Source organism: Acomys russatus, chromosome 9, assembly GCF_903995435.1.
Source record: "Acomys russatus chromosome 9, mAcoRus1.1, whole genome shotgun sequence".
Taxonomy (NCBI): domain Eukaryota; kingdom Metazoa; phylum Chordata; class Mammalia; order Rodentia; family Muridae; genus Acomys; species Acomys russatus.
The window spans coordinates 47,597,889-47,616,909 of NC_067145.1; the positions used below are offsets into that span (position 1 = coordinate 47,597,889).

At 35.4% G+C, this 19,021-nt stretch overlaps 1 protein-coding gene across 1 annotated transcript in view; it reads right to left on the bottom strand.

Moving 5' to 3' along the window:
* The window catches only part of Malrd1 (MAM and LDL receptor class A domain containing 1), a 641,297-nt gene that overhangs the window by 366,458 nt on the left and 255,818 nt on the right, over nt 1-19,021 (bottom strand). The window contains exons 22-23 of the mRNA XM_051151281.1: nt 15,436-15,546; nt 12,548-12,761 (exon numbers count right to left, since the gene is read on the bottom strand). Of these exons, the coding sequence (XP_051007238.1) occupies nt 12,548-12,761; nt 15,436-15,546 (325 nt within the window). The remainder of the gene's footprint in view (nt 1-12,547; nt 12,762-15,435; nt 15,547-19,021) is intronic.

Genomic DNA, 19,021 nt, shown 5'->3' on the forward strand with positions numbered 1-19,021 from the left:
TGCCATTATGTATAGCTATAATACAATATATACATATTATATATTATATTATATATTGTATATATAATATTATATACAACATCTATATATATATGTAATGCCAAGGTGCTTGACCATATAAAATCCATAGGAATGTCTTTCTCAAAGCTGAAATCTCTGAGGCTAGCCCCCAGATGGTAACATCTCAAGAATATCAGATATTGGTCAGGCTTTAAATCAATGTACGAAGTCATGAACTCTAAAACTTCCTTGTCTTGTCCTTCTTTATATAAGGATATGGGATGAAATTGCTAGCAGTTTACGCCAAAACCCAGATATTCCCCCACAGATAAGTAATTCTGATATCTACAAGGTCCTACTCCCAATATAAGCTAAATATTTTCAATGAAAGTACTTGACACAATTCTCTGTTAATAGAATGTGCAGATGTCTTTCTGTGACTCTCAGTTTCTAAAGTTGTTTATATCATATGTTGTCAAAACTACTGTCTATAACACCAAATGTGATGGCACTTCCTTTCTGCTTATATTGTTTAAGTGGCTTTTACATCATCCATCCCTTTGCTTTGGTTCGCATGATCCCTGTTTGCCTCCATTGATTTATATCTAGCTATACCATACTCTCAAAGGGAATATCAATACATGATAATCTCTCTCACCTTTGCATCTGTGCAAACAACTCTGTAATTCCTACCATCTGGAATTATCTTTTTCTATTTTTAAACAGCCACCTCATAATCCTTTTTAGAAAAAAATCAACACGAGACCAATTAAAGACATATAAACTGTTAAATGTCTTAGGTTTTTTTTTTTTAATTTTCTAGCTAATCAAGAATTAAAAAGATCAGTGTGATGGCATAATTATCACTAAATCAGTTCAGTATTTTTTGGATAGTTAAGGAAAAAATTAAAAGAAAAATATGACCAGTGGTGGAAAAAGAGGATTATAGAAGATTAGGATGATGCATATAAAATACCATCAAAGCATTCAAGAATACCTTAACTGCCTTATTCAGAACATGATAAACAGCATTAAAGTGATCTGTACTCAACATTACCAATGTCCTATACTTAGGTTTTTAATGTTAAGAAATAGAACCTTCAAGAATTAGAACAATGAAAATGGCATAATAGAAAAATTATGGAAAAACTGATTTAGTACTAGAAAAAATATTACTATAAAAAAGGGTACCTGACATGCACAAAAACTTTTTAATGTGAGACAGTATGTTCTCCATAGGAAAGAGTTCAAATGGGAAGTAACTGTCTCTTACGTTCTTCATTGTCACAAAGAAGTAATTTCTGTGACATCACAGATATTTATAGATATGATATCTCTCTCTCTCTCTCTCTCTCTCTCTCTCTCTCTCTCTCTCTCTCTCTCTCTTTCTCTCTCTCTCTCGTTTTTTAGACAGGGTTTCTTTGTGTAACCTTGGCTGTCCTCTACTCATGTGTAGAACAGGCTGGCCTCAAACTCACAGAGATCCACCTACCTCCTATAGTGCTAGGATTACACACTAGAGATGATGTCATTATTGGCTGGTACTGCATTTGTCAATATATTTAAGAAATTTTTGAAGTGTTGAGGCTGATTGATCTGTATTTACATTCTAGAAGAGTTCTCACATTTCAAGAGAATGGAGTAAGTGCTAGGAGGGAACTTTTACAAAGTTGACATGATTATAATAGAGGGAAAATGAATAATTCCGAGCATTCTTTGTGTTCGATCAAGTTGTAAAAGGCTTAAAGTAACTTAAGGTTCACACAATTCTGTAATTCTACATAATTTAATCACCTCAACTTCGACATCTTGATTTTGTGTGCTTATAAAAAGGTTAATCTGTTTTTCTGCTAAGTCTTCATGTTTTCATTATTTTATTAATTGATATTATATATTGTAAGATTGACATGAAAGATATAGAGAACAAACAGCACTTATCTGCAGAACTTAAACAGGAGATAGAGATATTATGGCTATCCAAATTATGATAGTAGATTGTACAGAGGATGTCTTTTGTATTGTGTGGATGTATTACCTGTCAATTAAAAAAAAACTATGGCTTATAGGAAAGGGTAGAATAGAAGATAGGACATCCAGTAGGCAGAAAGGAGTCTGGGATAGAGCCAGCAGAAGCAGGAGATTCATCCAGGAAGATGTGAGGAGGGCAGACACATGGTACCTGAGCAGAGGTAATCAGCTACATGGTAAAATGTAGACTAGTATCAGTGGGTTACTTTAAATTATGAGCTAGTCAGGGTTAGGGTTAGGGTTAGTCTTTCTAAAATGTAAACTTAAGATCAGGGGAACCATAGGATAGCACATTGAGAGGGACAATTATATAGTTACTCTTAAAACTGGAAGACTTGTTTTGTTATACAGATTTGAAGTTGTCCACACTGCATTTGGTCTACCTACAGTGAGGAATTTCATCATGGTGAGAGTGTATGGCAGAGAAAGCCACATAATGACAGTCGGGAAGCAGATAGATAGATAGATAGATAGATAGATAGATAGATAGATAGATAAGCAGAAAGATAGAATACACAGACACACATAATAAATCCAAGCATTTGAGAGGCAGTGGCAGATGGAACCCTGTTCACAGCTGCCTGGTCCACATAATAAGTTCACAGCCAGTTAGAGGTCCATAGTGAGATAATAAGACAGATCAACAAAGTAGAAGTTTGTGTCAAAATTGATAATGATATTCAATATTATTAAAACCAAGTTAAATATGAATTAACAATCATCTCTACTTCATATTCATGAGAACAACAAGAATAAAAATAGTTAAAGTACAAAATGTTCAGGTGCTGAGAAGCACCTTTCAGTGCTTGTGTTCATGCAGGACAATATAGTTAGTATTAGAGAGAACAACACTGAATATTATATTTATATCCTAGAGTATAGGTAAGAGAGCTAAAAATAAAATTATTTATATATACATTGTCAATGTATCTCAATGGTATTATATTGAGAGAAAAGAGAGACTCTGAGTCTGAGGAGCCAATCTAAATTTTTTCTAATAATGAGAAAATATAAAATTAGACATGAATATAAAACTTATGATTTTTCAAAATAAGAATGGTGAGAATAAGTATGGGATATAATATAGCTCAGAAGATATCTTTGTGAAGACATAAACTATGAGGTGTGGCAATGATTATAAAATGAACACATATAATAAAACAGAAGAAAGCTATATACTCAAAGCTGTGACAAAATCACTGTGTTAGTTGAAACTTTACTATAGTTCTGTAGTAATATATAATATATATCTTAGAAATATATATATCCATCTATAACTGAAGTTCCAGGAAACTGCACGCCCTCTTCAGGCCTTCATGGTCAATGCATCCAGGTAGCACACATACAGACATACAAAACATGCATAACACACAAATTAAAATAAATAAGTATTTAAAAACATCTTCTACTCAAAGTATATTTGCAAGCATATGCAAAAATTATAGGCCATAGTATTTTGAAAAATATCCTCCCAAGTTGATAATGTTAATCTTTTGAAAATTTAAAATGAATTTTACATACAAAAAACATTTAAGTGATCAATAAAAGCACCTCATACATAAATTCTTATTATCTATTGATTATCCTAGCACAAATTATGGAAAATAAGGCCCTACCATGTTTTGCAAAATACTGCATAAGGAAGAGCAAGGATCAGTCCTGATGATTTTGAAAAGACAAGGAAAGGTTTCTCAACTCCAGGGCACTCAGCAGCAGCCTTCAGTAATGAACTCCTAAAGCTCAGGGTAGCTGATCCTTCACAAGAAGCCTGGCTTATTAACATTATGGTGCCTGACCTACTTTCTAGCACAATCTCCAAAAGAAAGAAAAAGCTATTCCCAGATCATGATTAATAAAGTTTCTGAAAACACACAAGTTGTTCTCAAGGTGGTGATTCATCTTTATGCAAGCCAATGTTGGAATTAGTGTTTAAGCATTACTTATCTCCCTCTATTCTCTCCAGAAGTAATTTACACCTCTGTCTTTCTCACTTCCTTCATACAAATTATTGATCCTCAAATATTATTCACATCATATATTCTTTTCTTTGTTCCTGCCAGGGCCAGGTTTATTAGAATAATCAATGTTTACCACCCAAATAAAGGCAAGAGAATCTTGGTACCAGTATGTCAGGTGGCATGTGTTAATTACAAATTATTCACATTGATTACACATAAATTTTGACTGAGTGAAATATGGGGTTTCTTGCATTTAACGGTTTGGCTTAGTTTCTTTGACTTTGTTATGTACAAAGAAACACACGCTGAGTAAAACTCACACTTCAGACTTGAGTTTGGATCCCAGTGGACTGGAAACATGCACTAAGACTCTCATGATGCAGGACAGCTCTGAGTCGGCCACTCATGTAATCTAGGGCACACAGCTTGTGTTCTATTGTACAGCACACTGAACAACTAAGCTCTAATGGCTTGCAAATCAGGCACATTAAATATGTTTTGCTTAAATATATTTTCAATTCACAGTGAATTCAGGGGTGACACAAGTCCTATTTTTGTTTAACAGTATCTTACCACTATATTATCTGATGAAATTGTCCTTCTGTCATAATAAAAGACAAAGGAAAGCAGAAAAATGACTCAGATGGTAAATGGTGCTTGCCACCTAGCCTGGAACCATGACTGAGTTTGATGCACCTACAAGGTAGAACGGGAGGACTGACTCTGGCAACTTGTTCTCTCATATCTATGCATACTTTGCAGCATGCTTGTGTGCACTCGTATATGCTAAGCACATGTATCTGAAACATACACACAATAGATAAACAAACAAGTAAATATAAAGAAGATATGATTGCTGACAGATTATCAGTATAAAAAGGTCTGGTTTAAGTATTGCTTTCAATATACTATAAATCATCTTGCTTGAACAAACATTATTTTCTATTTTAATTTAAATATAATTTCTTAATAAGAACTGATATGACTACCATATTTAATCCCATGAGTCATCACTCTGAACAAGTCTTTCCTATATTCTCCATTACACAGCACAATCACTATTATATAAATGTATATGTGGCACTGTAATTACTGTATTATTTTCTAAATACTGTGTTTTACTTATTTTATTCATTTGAGTTTGTCACTACCAAAACAACCATGCACAACTGAAATTCCAGTAAGTATAGAAATTCATTTCTAGTTCACGCTGCATTATCCCAAGCAAACAGAATAAAACCTGGTACATAATAGATAATAAATATCTGCCAAAGGAATAAATAAATACTCATTTTTAAAATTTTGCTAAGACATTATAAATGAAAGCATACTTCTATGTAAACACACACTTGTTGAATTTTGGCTCCTATCTTCCTGCTTATTTTAACCCTAGTAAGATATGCGTCAGGGATCGCCTGGTCCAAGGAAGATCAGAAAGATATCAAGCAGTTTTGGACACTACCCGTACATGGCAGTTTCCAGCAAGAATGTTAGAATTAATCTTGTCAAAATTGAATAAGAGGGAAATGTTTACTTAGCAAAAAAAATTAAGAAAAAAAAGAACTCTATAAACATTAGAGAGATTCCCCACAGTATCTTTGACAACAAGGATGCAAAAATTCTCAGCATAAGTATTAACATGTCAAAGATAACACTGTATAAAAATAATTATGCATCATAACCAAATGATATCACATATATTTGTAAGCCTGACCCACAACTCGCAGAACATATGGCACAGTTCATCTCATTAACCAACTAAAGATAAAAAAATCTTAATATTGACAGATAGAGAATAACCAATTGTCAAAATTCACCCAAAACCTCTCAGCAAACAAAACATAAGCTGACACTTCTTTAACTTCATAAAACCCACATCAATATAATGCTACAAGTAGTATATATAATAGGAAAGAAACTGATGTGACGCTCTACTGCTGACATCAGAAACAAACAAGAAAACTCTCTTTCATTCCCCTTGAATGTTACACAGAGTGTGATAGGGCAATGAAGTTAGAAAAGGGAGTAAAAGTAAAGAAACAAATAAAATTGCCTTTATGACAACTGACATAATGGACTATTTATATAAAAGAAATCTAAAAGAATAAACATCAACTGAGTCATCGAGTTTATAAGCAATTTTGTTAAGGTAGGATTGAGATTAATGTAAATGAGATCGTTGCTTTCCCATACAAGTTTGAAAATAGTAACATAATAAAATATTATTTTTGCATGAGGAAAACAAAATGGATGGTAGATCAGACAATAACTACAGGGTTGCTGTTTCCTACATCTCTGTATAAGGATACTGATTGTTGCTACAATGTCAATTCACAACTAGTTTTATCTTTACATTCAACGAAATAACAATGAAGTGTCTCATGCTTGCTAACAAATTGATTAAACATTTACTTAAGGAAGGGAAAAAGCAAGATCAAGTAAAGAGGAACCAAGGTCAGTGACTTCAGGCTTTGCAATGGTACACTTATCAACATAGTGTAGGTTTGTCACACACAAAAGTCCCAAACAGATCAAACAAAAATATATAAATGTACGAAGGCTGATTAAATGGCCAGTGGTAAAGATTTCTTAGTACTTTTTTTTAATAGAACCAGAGTTGGATCCAGGAACCACACTGAGACACTCACCAAGACTTCCGCTCTCAATGATTCAATGCCTACTTCAGGCCCCCATGTGCACCCTCCTACCCACACACACAGAGTAGATAAACAGACAAACAAATTCATACACATACATATAGACAAATAAATAAAATAAATATTGTTAAGTATACAGTTGCATAAAAATACTAAGACACAGATATCTCAACAAAGTCCAGTTTTTCTATGTGTCACAGTAAAGAAGTGGACATTCAGCTGGCAACAGGAACATATACAGATATTGGCAGCCCAGCTAGGGTCAAGTGAGCTATAATCAGGCAACCGAGTCCATGACATCCCCTGCTCCACTTGTTAGGGGACCCACATGAAGAACCATCAGTTACATATATGTAGGAGCCCGAGGTCCAGAACATGCACGCTCTTTGGTTGGTGCTTCAGTCTCTGTAAGTCCTCATGGGCCTAGGTAAGGTGATATTTCCCCCAATTACTTCAACATGGGGTTCAAAATGTCATACAGTGTACAAATTTGCAGCCATTGCATTCAGAACTGATGAATTCAGAAACAACTAATTCTTGTTTAGGCGAGTGGATAAATAAAATTCAATATAGTCAAATAGAATATCACTGAATCATAAAAAGAAATTATCTATAAAGCCTAGCCTGAAATGTGGTCTGTATCGCTTTTTGTATTCCTTTGCAAACTATTATCAACTGGAAATAGCCTTTTGGGTAAAGCTTGTGTCCATATCGCCCTCTCAGTCCTGGGACCCCATGCAACTTGGAACTGTGTATGCTGGGTGACTCATATTTGTAAGTCTAGCAGTCCTACTGTGAGATGGGGGTTTGAGAGGAAAATAATCAGGAACTCATTTGTTGAGTACTCAAAGATGCAGAACAATGAGAGAGAGAAAGAAAGCAGCTGCCTCCACAAGGTGGGAGGAGAAACCTAATTCCTAAAAGCTGTTCTCTACCCTTCACATGAACTGTAGTGAATATATGCTGGTACGTACACACACACACACACACACACACACACACACACACACACACACACACACACACACACTTATAATAAAAAAAGAGTTAAGCCAACACAGAGAATGATAATACACTTTTGAAAAAAAATTATACGTTTAGCAATGACTTAATCTAGGAATATATGTTAAATCCTACAAATGGAGGATGGCTGAGCAGACCAAGTCATTTTTGCTGGCAAACCTCACAGTGGAGTTCAATGCCCGGAACCCACACTCAAGGTGAAATGAGAGAAGTCAATCTAATAAAGTGTCCTCTGGTTTCCACACATACATGTGTTTGTATGTGCCTACACGTATGCAGGAAGAGACATACACAAAACCACTGATGTTTCATGTGCAAATGATTTCAGGGCTGTTCTCTTCTTTTTCAATGTAGAAAAGGTTTTATTTCATTTTATTTTTAAACTCTTATTTATTTATTATCTTTCCATCCTGAACACTCCCCCTCCCTCCTCTCCTTCAGCTACCACCCTCTCACTCTTTCCCCCTTTCTTCCTTCCCTTGTACTCAGAAAATGGAAGCCCCCACACCAACCCAGAATAGGCTCAGTGGGTTGATCCAGTCGCATCAGGACTAAGTGCATCCTCTTCTACTGAGGCCAGACAAGGCAGCCCAGCTAGGAGCAAGTGATCTAAAAGCAGGCAACCGAGTCCACATCAGAGACAGACCATGCTCCACTTGCTAGAGGACCCGCGTAAAGACCAAGCTGCCTATTTAGGGGGCCTCAGTCTAGACTATGCATGCACTTTGGATGGTGCTGCAGTCTCTGTAAGTCCCTGTGGGCATAGGGTAGTTGACTCTGTCTTCCTGTGCAGTGCTTGTCTCCTGTGGATCCTTGTATCCTTCCCGCATTCTTCCATGAGAATCCCCAAGCTCCGCCTAAAGTTTGGCTGTGGGTCTCAGAGTCTGCTTGGCGCTGGTGCTGAGTGGCTTCTCTCAGGGGATAGCTGTTCTAGGCTCCTGCCTAGAGTCTCAGCATCATTAGTCATTTGGGACATTCACATTCAAATCACAGTGAGACACATTTCAAATGAAAAGAAGCCAAGCCACTGGTTCAAGAGTGGCTTAGATCCCTCCTCATTAGTGTTTATACTTCCCATGCTATTTACAAGCTTGCACACATACTTCTGTGTGCATCTGTGTCCATTGACATGTGCTCTGTGCATTTACATGCCTACACAGAAAGAATATCTTGTATCTAACAGAAGTATATGGTATAGGCCCCTGAGAAAACCCTTTATGTTATTTATTGTTTATACTTACAAAACTCATACTTGTCCTATAAACATTGATAAAATTGTTTTTAATCCTCCATTTTCACTATTTATTTTGACATTTTAGCTGAATTATGATAAACTTTACCAGTCTTTTCAAATTACCTAAATATTACCTTAACAAGGCCTGTAAGTTTTTTTTATAAATTGCTATATGACTCTTTGGCTCAAAACATTTTCTAATTTTGTTTTTGAGGAAAAGGTAAAATATCTTTCAAATCTTATCCAATAAAAACTTCCTATTTTCTAATAGAGTCCAGCCTATTTCTAAACACCTATTACTGCGTCTTTAACATATATAAACTTTTGAAATTACTTTAATGTTTTAAAATAAAATTTCCAGTGTCTTTATATGCATATTCTCTTTATGCTTAAAATGAGGAGGAATCTAAAGCTGCTCAATAGTGGAATACATTTACTTATCACACGGCAGATTCAAGAATTTGGATAAAGCCTGCTATACTAGCTATTAAATACCAACAATAAATTTCTAACTAAAATATTAAAGGAAGAATAGTTAGGATGTTTCATGCCTAAAATGTCAGCACTTTTGCAGTGTTTGAGGCAGAAGAATCCTGAATTCAGTAACAGCCTGCACTTCATAGTAAATTTTAGGCTAGTCTCTCAGCAATTCTCTACCTGATATGATTAATGAAATACAATAAAATTAGAAGGAACCAAAATAATAAATTTTTCATAGGAACCTTTAAATCAATGATATTAAATTAGAGATTTACAGAGTTTTAGATAAAACAAATCAGTCGTAAGGACTATTTCCAATACATTAGAAATGTTCTCCAAATGCTAAAGCAGCAAGTGGCTTTCATTTTCCCAACAGTTTGTGATTTCACAGTTTATGTGATGTTACATAAAATTAAGGTAACAAGTAAGTTTGTATTATAATGTGTTATTTTTCTCCTCCAAGATGAGTCCCAGTCCATGCCCTGATTTTGCCTCATCACCCTTGGTGCTATTTGTAGATGATGTGCCTCTAACTAACGATGCTTCAGGAGTTGTAATTTTCTTTAGTGGTGATACATGTTTAAGGTTTATGTAGAACCCTCAATAAAAAGGTAGATTTTTAAGCCCAAACACTTAATTAGTTGCCAGCCTGAGTTCTGAAATCAGCTATTATGGTGATTCTCTTCATTGTTTCCTGCTATTCTTCTAGATCTAATGAGAACACCAAGGTTTACAGTGCATGCAGGGCAGTATCAGCACTCACTCTTCCAGCAGTTTCCAGCCACTGTAACTAAACCATAATATTCAAGGCCAGTATACTGAGGATGCAGTGGAATGTTTAGAGCATATGATAAAAGTAAGAAAGGCAATAAAAAAGAGGATCCCACTTCTGTAGTTAGAACCAAGTTCAAGTATCATGACTTCTGAGGGTCATTTTAGCGTTTTATATTGGCTATTTTTATGTGGGCCATTGAAGACATTTTCCTTTGTCCTGTGCAGCCTCTGGAATAAATTTAACTTCCACGATTCTATGATTTGATATACATAGGCCCAGTAAACATCAACGCATTTAGCAATGTGATCATCTCCAAAAACATCTTCTGAAAGGCAGGCACAATAATAATTTTATCACTTGAAAGCAAGGTAGAAGGATCACATGCCCAAAGCCAGCCTCAGCTACATGGAGAGTTTGAGATCAGTCTGGCTCTAACTCAGGAGAACAGCATGTCTAGTTTGTTCTAGACAGGTGATCTCAGCTGCTATGACTGTGAGAGGGAATGGAAGAGGGAGGGAAAGGAGAAGAGAGAACTGAGAACCTTTAGGATGGATTAACTCTTACCCATGGCTATTTCATATAAAAGAATGTTCAAGAGATAAAGTTTACCAAACTTCATAAAAGCCACAATCATAAAATATTAATAATATTAGAGCATGAATGCCATTAGAAAAATTAAGCAGTAGTAAATTGATGTTTTGAGTACTGAAAATACATTAAATTATACCTTTTAAAGAGACAAAGACTACAAGTGATTTTCAAAAACATATCTACTCTACTTAACTAATCCCTGAATAAATTAGCATCTTATGTAAATGAAAATGCCATCAAAGAAACTAAAACAATCATGTAAAATTTGGCTGAACACATTCAAATGTAAAAGCTAAATATTAATAGTTATATATTAATAAATGCAGTATTCAAGATTAGCCAAATGCTTCTGCTTTGTTTATGCACACTTATGTCTTGTTTTTACACTTTCAAATAACAAATATCTGTGTGACATAAACAAAAGGTCTACATCAATAACTATTAATGTAAATAGATGTTTGCATGTGTACAATGTATGCACATGCTCATGAGTGTACACATATGCAGAGACGTATTCCTGCATGTCTGTGTATGCATGAGTGGAGAGGCTGGAAGTCAAGACTTGGCATCTTCCTTCATCACTCTTCACCTAATTATTTTACTACAGTGTTTTGCATGGAGCCTGCAGCTTACTATCAGATTAGGCTGTCCGATCAATAAGCTCCAAGGATCCACTTGCCTCCAACCCCAAGTGCTGGCTTACCAGACCTGTGCTATTTATGGACTTTTACATGTATGCTTGGGATCCAAACTTGAATCCTCATATTTTCCCGGCACATACTTTGCAAGCCAGGCCATTTCCCAGCTCAATAATTTATGAGAAAGATTCAGCTTTCAATATGGTGATTTGGTAGTTTAAGCAGGGCAATAGATCATAAGTCAAAGGACATGGGTGATAAGCCCAACTTAGCACCATTTGTAGTAATTTTGATGAAGCTCAAATAAGTCCTGTTGTTAGCTTCACCCATAATGGGCACTAATAATATCGACCTCTGAGGGTTTACATGAAGAGCAAGTGGAGATGAGGAAATAAAGGTTTGTTTTTGCTTTTGTTTTTTTAAAGCTCTGTGTAACAATCAGTGCCCATGCTAAAGTTGTTATTGAAAGTACAGATTTGGATCAAGAATCAGATACACCTAACTGTAGCATTCTAGCTCAGAACTGGTAACAGTAGGGTGACCTATAAACCTCCATTTTGGCAAACTATATTCACCTCATTTCCAATGAAATGAAGTGAATTGTGTCACACAATGTCACAGGATCACCTGAATGAACACACATGGCCCATTTCGCTAAGGGATTTTTCAATAGGTCCTGTCTAGTATGAGTTGAACCCAAACAACAGCTCTGCAGAGTTAATATGAATCTATTGCAACAGAATACTTTGTTATTGTAATGCATTTTCTGCGCATTAGTTTGTTTTCTTCTTCAACATAGCTCACCTGATGCGTCATATAAATGAATGTCAGCCTTTTAAAATCAATCAAACTACACACATATAAATTGCCTTTGATGGGAGCTTGGCCTCTTTTTTTCAAATACATTGTTTCATATGGTTAGTAGTTGTTTCCCTACCTGCTTTCCAATTTAACTCCAATTACCGTATAGCTTTATGCAAAAAAAAAAAAAAAAGCTATCCATCAGTTTTCTGTAAATTGTGTTCAAAATTAAGTACTGAAAAGGAGGCATGGGGCCATGTAAACACTTACTCACTATGCTTGCATGTGCCACTGAAATCTACCTAAAATTTACGTTTCAGTAAGGAACGTCAAGCAAGGACCTGAAAACCACTTTCACTTACCACAGATGAACATGGTCTCATCAGAATTATCTGCGCAGTCATTCACAAAGTCACACAGCTTGTCCTCTGCAATGCAGTGCTTGTTAGCACACGTGAATTCCTCCGCAGTGCACTTCCTGTTTGTGTCAAGTAACGGAGAGCAGTCTTGAAAAGAAACATCGTCTACTGCCACATCTCCTATGTAACTGACACCACGTTTTGCCCTAAAGATAACCTAAAAAGATAAAACGAGTAAGAAGAGCCAGTTAGCATCATGCCATCAAGAAGTTCAGAACACAAACAAGCAGGAGACACATCAAGCACTTGTATCTTGGCTTTTCCTAACAGAGGACCCGAAATGAAAGTGACTCACAAAGTCTGACCATCACTATGTTGCTAACAAGCTAAAGAAACGTGTTCCGGGTGGTGCCATTTTGTTTTCAGACACTATTTAATCATAGAGAAAAAGTACATTCAAGGTCCCAGGCACTAGGAGAGCTGGTGACTCCTGGACAGCTTCTAAGGAGATAGCTATCTGAGCCCATCCATCTCAGGGACCACTTCTCCATTTGGCTGGCAGGGTTAAACTAGTTCATGTTCCCCAGACCCAGGAACCTACTCCTATCCTGATTAGTAGAAACTTCCTTGCTTAACTTCTTTGTCAAAATCTGATTGAATAGTAATACAACCCACCCTACTCTCCCTGACATTATGATTTCATCCTTTAAATATGTTGTGCAAAGTCCCTTCGAGGTCAAAGTTCAACTCCCAAGATGTCCTGCGACCCTGACTTTTAGAGTAGCTAGATTACAATAAATTTTTGTCATCCACATTGACCCGGTGTGTAAGTGATTTTGGATACAGGTGGACCCCATAACAAAGTCTGTACTATACTCAGTGCCTGAGAATATGAGGAAAGCAACACTACTGCCTAGTATGTGTATATATAGTTAGCATACAGTGCTGAGACCTTACGCAGGCGCCATACACCAACTTCCATTTCCAGTGATAACTCTCAAATCCAATACAAGACTGTTTGCTTCTCAGACACACACACACACACACACACACACACACACACACACACACACACACACAGAAGCAGGAAACCCAGGCAGGCACTTCGTTGTTGCAATTTATAAACTGAAAAATGTTCCTATTACATTATAAATGGATGGTTGTCAACTCTAAATGAGTAGATACTCTTAAATACATGAAAAAGTCTTCAGTGCACACACATTGTTTTGTTGTATGTATGTATGTATGTGTGTGATTGCTCTGGTTATTATAATAAACCATTGTGTTTAAATATAGGACTCTCCCAAATAATAATCTGCAGACTTCTTGATGTGTAAGCCAAGGTTACATATTCTCATCTATCTGAGTTTAAAGGGGAAGGAGTCATATGAATGAAGAATCATGAACGACATGCTTGCTCACCACTGTACCTTCACAATGTATTTTGCACAACAGATGTTCCATGCACTGTTCCTGAGGGGATGAGTAAGTCATATGAAAAAGCAAAGGCTTTTATCCCATCCATATTTAATTTTAAGATTAAATTAAAAGAAATACACTTTTTAGTCAAACTCAAGGTATAAAACTTTTGAACCTAGGAAAAATGTATATTCATGTTTCTATATGTTGAAATATCACTTAAGTCCTTAGATTACAATTTTCCATATTAATATTCTATATGCACAGAACTGATAAGAAATATTATAGCTGGCATGAAAACCTATACCTGACAGGAGCAGACCCATTTAAGTATTCTTGATGAGACTTTTTGTCTTCATTGATCATCTATTAAAGCTTAATATCTAGCCTCCTTCTAAAGATAAGTCTTACATGTAAAGCTTTAATTTATTCTCAAAACTTTATTTCTTTAGATTGAACCTTCTGCCCATATACTGCTATCTCCAAATGCTTAATAAACTCGATACTCAAATAGGGGGCAAGAAATATAAAGTGTTTATTTCACATAACATTGCAGGAAAATGGGCATAGTGTAGGAAACATATAGGAAACATAGTTCCGGTAGAGCTTCCATGTTTGAAAGAAGCTTATCTATCACAATCACGATCATAGAGATATTTGCTATATATGTAAAACCACACTGTCTACTTGTGCTATGCAGACAAGACAGCAAATGGAATATATAACAATAATCTTATTGCTTGGATATTTTCAAAATCTTGGAACTCAACTCCATATAATTAAAACTGAGAAGAGAACGTTCTTCTTCATAAATGGTGTGGAGCTCTTGCTTCCTTAATCTTAATAACCAGGATTCCCTCCTTACACTGTATTCCATTCTAACAGAGCTCCAGATTCTTAATAAGCCCAACAAAGTGGAAACCAATACAAATATCACATTGTGATACTCATTTTTAAATATTGCAATTTTTGTACTACTTGAAACTTTCTTTAATTTTTGGATATGTGTTGTTTTATACATGGTAAAATATAAATACATATAAGCCAACATGTGCCTTGTAACATTTTAATTGCATAAATCTACTCAGTATAAGAATGTTCGACTATTAAATAAAATTTCAAAGATGGCTTTTGAAGTCACATTTGACATAACAGTACTATAATCCTCAAAGATTGAATCTCAGAATCAGGGGAAGTATTCTTTCAGTGTGAGAAGCTTGCTGAGAGAAAAAGGTGATTATCACTCAAACTAAGTGTACCTAGAAGTGCAGCTGTCTAATTGTGAGAAGTTATGGATTTCTAAAATGGTAAATTCTTTATGGAAAATGCCATATGGGATGTTAAATGTTCTGCATTCAAACAGCACATCAAGTTGAAAATGGGAAGAGGTGAAGATAATGAGAAAAAGAAATTAGTATTCAAGACAAAAATTAACAAAGTTCTTTCTTTACAAAATTCATTGGATCACAGACCTCCACATGTGAATGGATGCCTAAAAACACTTGTACTTTCTTCCACTGCGGCCCTTGCTGTCCACTCTGAGCCCACACTTTGGAAATCATATCGCCTTTCTTGATGAGTACCTGCAAAGATACATCAAGTAATAGGTTTTTTAATATTTAGGCTTTAAACATGTGGGATCTTTACTTTTTTAATACCTGCATGTGGTCCCTGAGAGAAAAAAAATGAAGCATCACTTCATTAGATAGCTTTGTTTTCTACCGTGACCACATAGCACTGTGCCCCACAGGGAATCTCACCACTTCTGTGTGATAAAGGTGTACATCAGTATCTGTCAATCACATCCCAAGGTGTCCAGGAACCATGTTATTAGAAATGTAGCCTTACCAGCTTTATGAAAAATGTGGTAGCAGCAGCTGATGCATCATATATTAAATAATATATAGGTGATTGAAAGGGAAAGTATTAAATTACTTACTAGAATGCTCTTTGGAGAATGATTTCTTTATCTAATTGGTTTCAGCAGACAGTGATATCATAATGCAAGCCCATCACAACAGCACAGATGAGGGTTATGTGCTTAAACTACCCACACTGTATGAGCTCCCTGCTCAAGGGTCTTGAAATCAACAAAGGCCATTGTACTTGCTATAGTCTGTACTTTGCTACTGTCCCCTAAATGTACATTAGAAACGGCTTGGTTCATAAGGGGCATCACTGGGAAGGAGTGAAAACCTTGAGGATCATCCTAGCAGTACCATACAGGTCACTGAGGCTGTGGCCTTAACGAAGATCATGGGACCGAGCAGCAGGGTTTTACTATGCTATGAAGTCTTTGTATGATATGTTGCCTTATCACATGCCCCCTGAAAGCACTGCAGCTAGTCAATTAGACAACAGACTTCAAAGCACAACTCCAACTCCAAATAAACCTTTCCCCTTTATAGGTTAATGAAAGCCTTCATTGTATGATAGCATGGTACTATACTCACTGTGAGTGAAAACATGGATTGCTCTCACTAGACATCACTACATTTATTGTGGCTTTGATTTCAGAATTATGTAAAATGGACCAGCATACAAGCTGGTGAATATCAGGAGAAAGGGGCAAGCAGATCACAAGTATGAGGCCACCCTAGACTACAGGAAAAGGTTAGGGCTACTATTGACAATATAGTAATTACTTAGCTTTAAAAAAGAAAAAACAAATACAAACATACAAACATGCACACACACACACACACACACACACACACACACACACACATACACACATGAGAGAGGGGAGAAATCAATCAGATCATTAAAAACAGTTATACAGTTTCTATATTAAAATAACTAAGATGTTTTATATTTCATTACCTTTAAAATTGAAATTATACAATCAAACAAATATTTATATAGAATTCATGCTTTTAACCTTTAAAAAAGAAAGTAACACGCTAGTGTGATGACTAAAAGGGTAAAAGTGTTTGTTCTACAAGAATGACACATTTTAATTGCTGGTGCCCAGGGCAAAAGGAGATAGGCAAGTCCTGAAAGTTCCCCTCTGATGTCCACACATGTACACTTGCACTCATACACCATACCCATAACCAACAATAATAAATAAAAACAATGTAAATTAATAGCATCATGATTTTTAGATTACTTTATGCAACTAGAGTTATCAGACTAAAATACTGCTAGAAAAATGGCATCAAATCTTAATCTATGAATATCTAATCCAACATAGTAAAGAAAAAAGCATAACTATCATTAAAATAAATCTATTTTTGAAGCATGTGAAAAGAATGTATAGCATCCTCATTACAGAGGTAAAATTTAAAAATTGAATGAAGTATTGGAAAAGAAGTTATGCAGCGTGTGACAACCTGCTTTTTCTGTTTCTTTTAGGAGAAAAGACAAGTAGACCAGCTTCATTTTACTGTAAATATGATAAACACAGAGTTCATAGTAAGACAAATAAACACTATTTAAAGCCATAGCCTTTATCTACATATTGCTTCTAGCAGGACTGTTTTAAAACGATTCACTATAACCAAGTTAGGTATTTGAGAGTTAATGTATGGACATGGCAACTTGGGAAAAACAAATAAGCATTTAAAATTAGTATAATGTAACGGTGATGCTACAGAATTGACTTAAATCCATGGTATCATCACCAAGTAATCTTGCATCCAATTCTGTGCTAGAAAACATCCAAAGACGGAGCCAAAGATGGAGGTAGAACATGCAGTGGGCATGGTTGTCTGGAAGCTCTTTCGGTTTTGTATATGTATTTGGGTCATGTAAAAGAAATGAGATATGTATCAGAAGTAGTTAATTCCAGATATTTGTCTGGACAAAAGAAGCTTCAATTGACTATTTAAGAAAGAAAGAAACATAAAATAAAAAATGAAAGAAAAAAGAAATTACATACAAAGTGATGAGGCCTGTCAAAGAGATAGGGACAGATTCCTAGGCTATCTTATAACTAAATGTGAGGCAGTCTAGGTACCCAAGAAATAATAATGGGATAGACCCACGCAGTGAAAACACGGGCATGTATTATTTATACAAATATAAATATAAATAATGTAAGTATAAATATAAATAAATAGTAATGGTATTTATCATCATTTTTTTTCATGATTAGTGTCATTTATTCAAAGAGGGACCTGGAATGAAAAGATGGAATATGACTAGAGTGGAAAAATAATCTCAAGAACTTTGGCTAATGGGAAAATTCAGAGCTATACCTACTTAGAAAAGGTAAGTATGTTGAAAAGGAAATGAATAAGAATATTGAAGAAAAGTCTAATATCCTTTTCAAAAGAATGAACAGATACGCTCAAACGAGGAGAAAGTTAAGCCACTATCCTGACTTCAGTCTGAAAAAATACTTGGCAGAGGGTGGGGACGTGCGTGTTTTCAGATGAAAAACAGCCCATTCTCACAGGTTCACAATGGACTTTTGTTATTTATACAGTGAAAAGACAGACTTTTCTTCATTATGCATTTTAACAAATATAAAATAGTAAGTTGAGAATGTTTGATTTAAAACAGAAAGGGAAACTAGAAATGCAGGCAAAATAATGGAGCTAAATAACAGTCATAGTAAATTAATTGAGGCAATACACACACACACATACACACACATACACACACATACACATATATACATATATATATATATATATATATACACACACACACACATACTACTGAAGACAAAGACTGGTCAATAAAATTGAGTCAGATAAAACTTTTGCAAGAACAAGGCAAAAACACTTATTATTATAAAGTAGACAAAAGAAGCAAGGCCTATAACCATAAAGAATTGGCATGTAACAGCACAACATGATGTGAGATGGAATCGTAGCAAAAAATACAGAGAGCAAATTTGACACTCTACAAAATGACTTGATTGCCGACTTTTATAATATCAAAGTCCTTGAAGCCTAGGGAAGAGTATGAAAGTATTCATTGAAAAGTACTGGAGAAATGAGAATTATTGTGTGGTTTGCAATAAGACTTATTTTAAGGGATATAGTGTGCAATTAACCAAAAATGGGATTTCTAATTAATGGGCATAATGAAGTTGTAATCAAAATC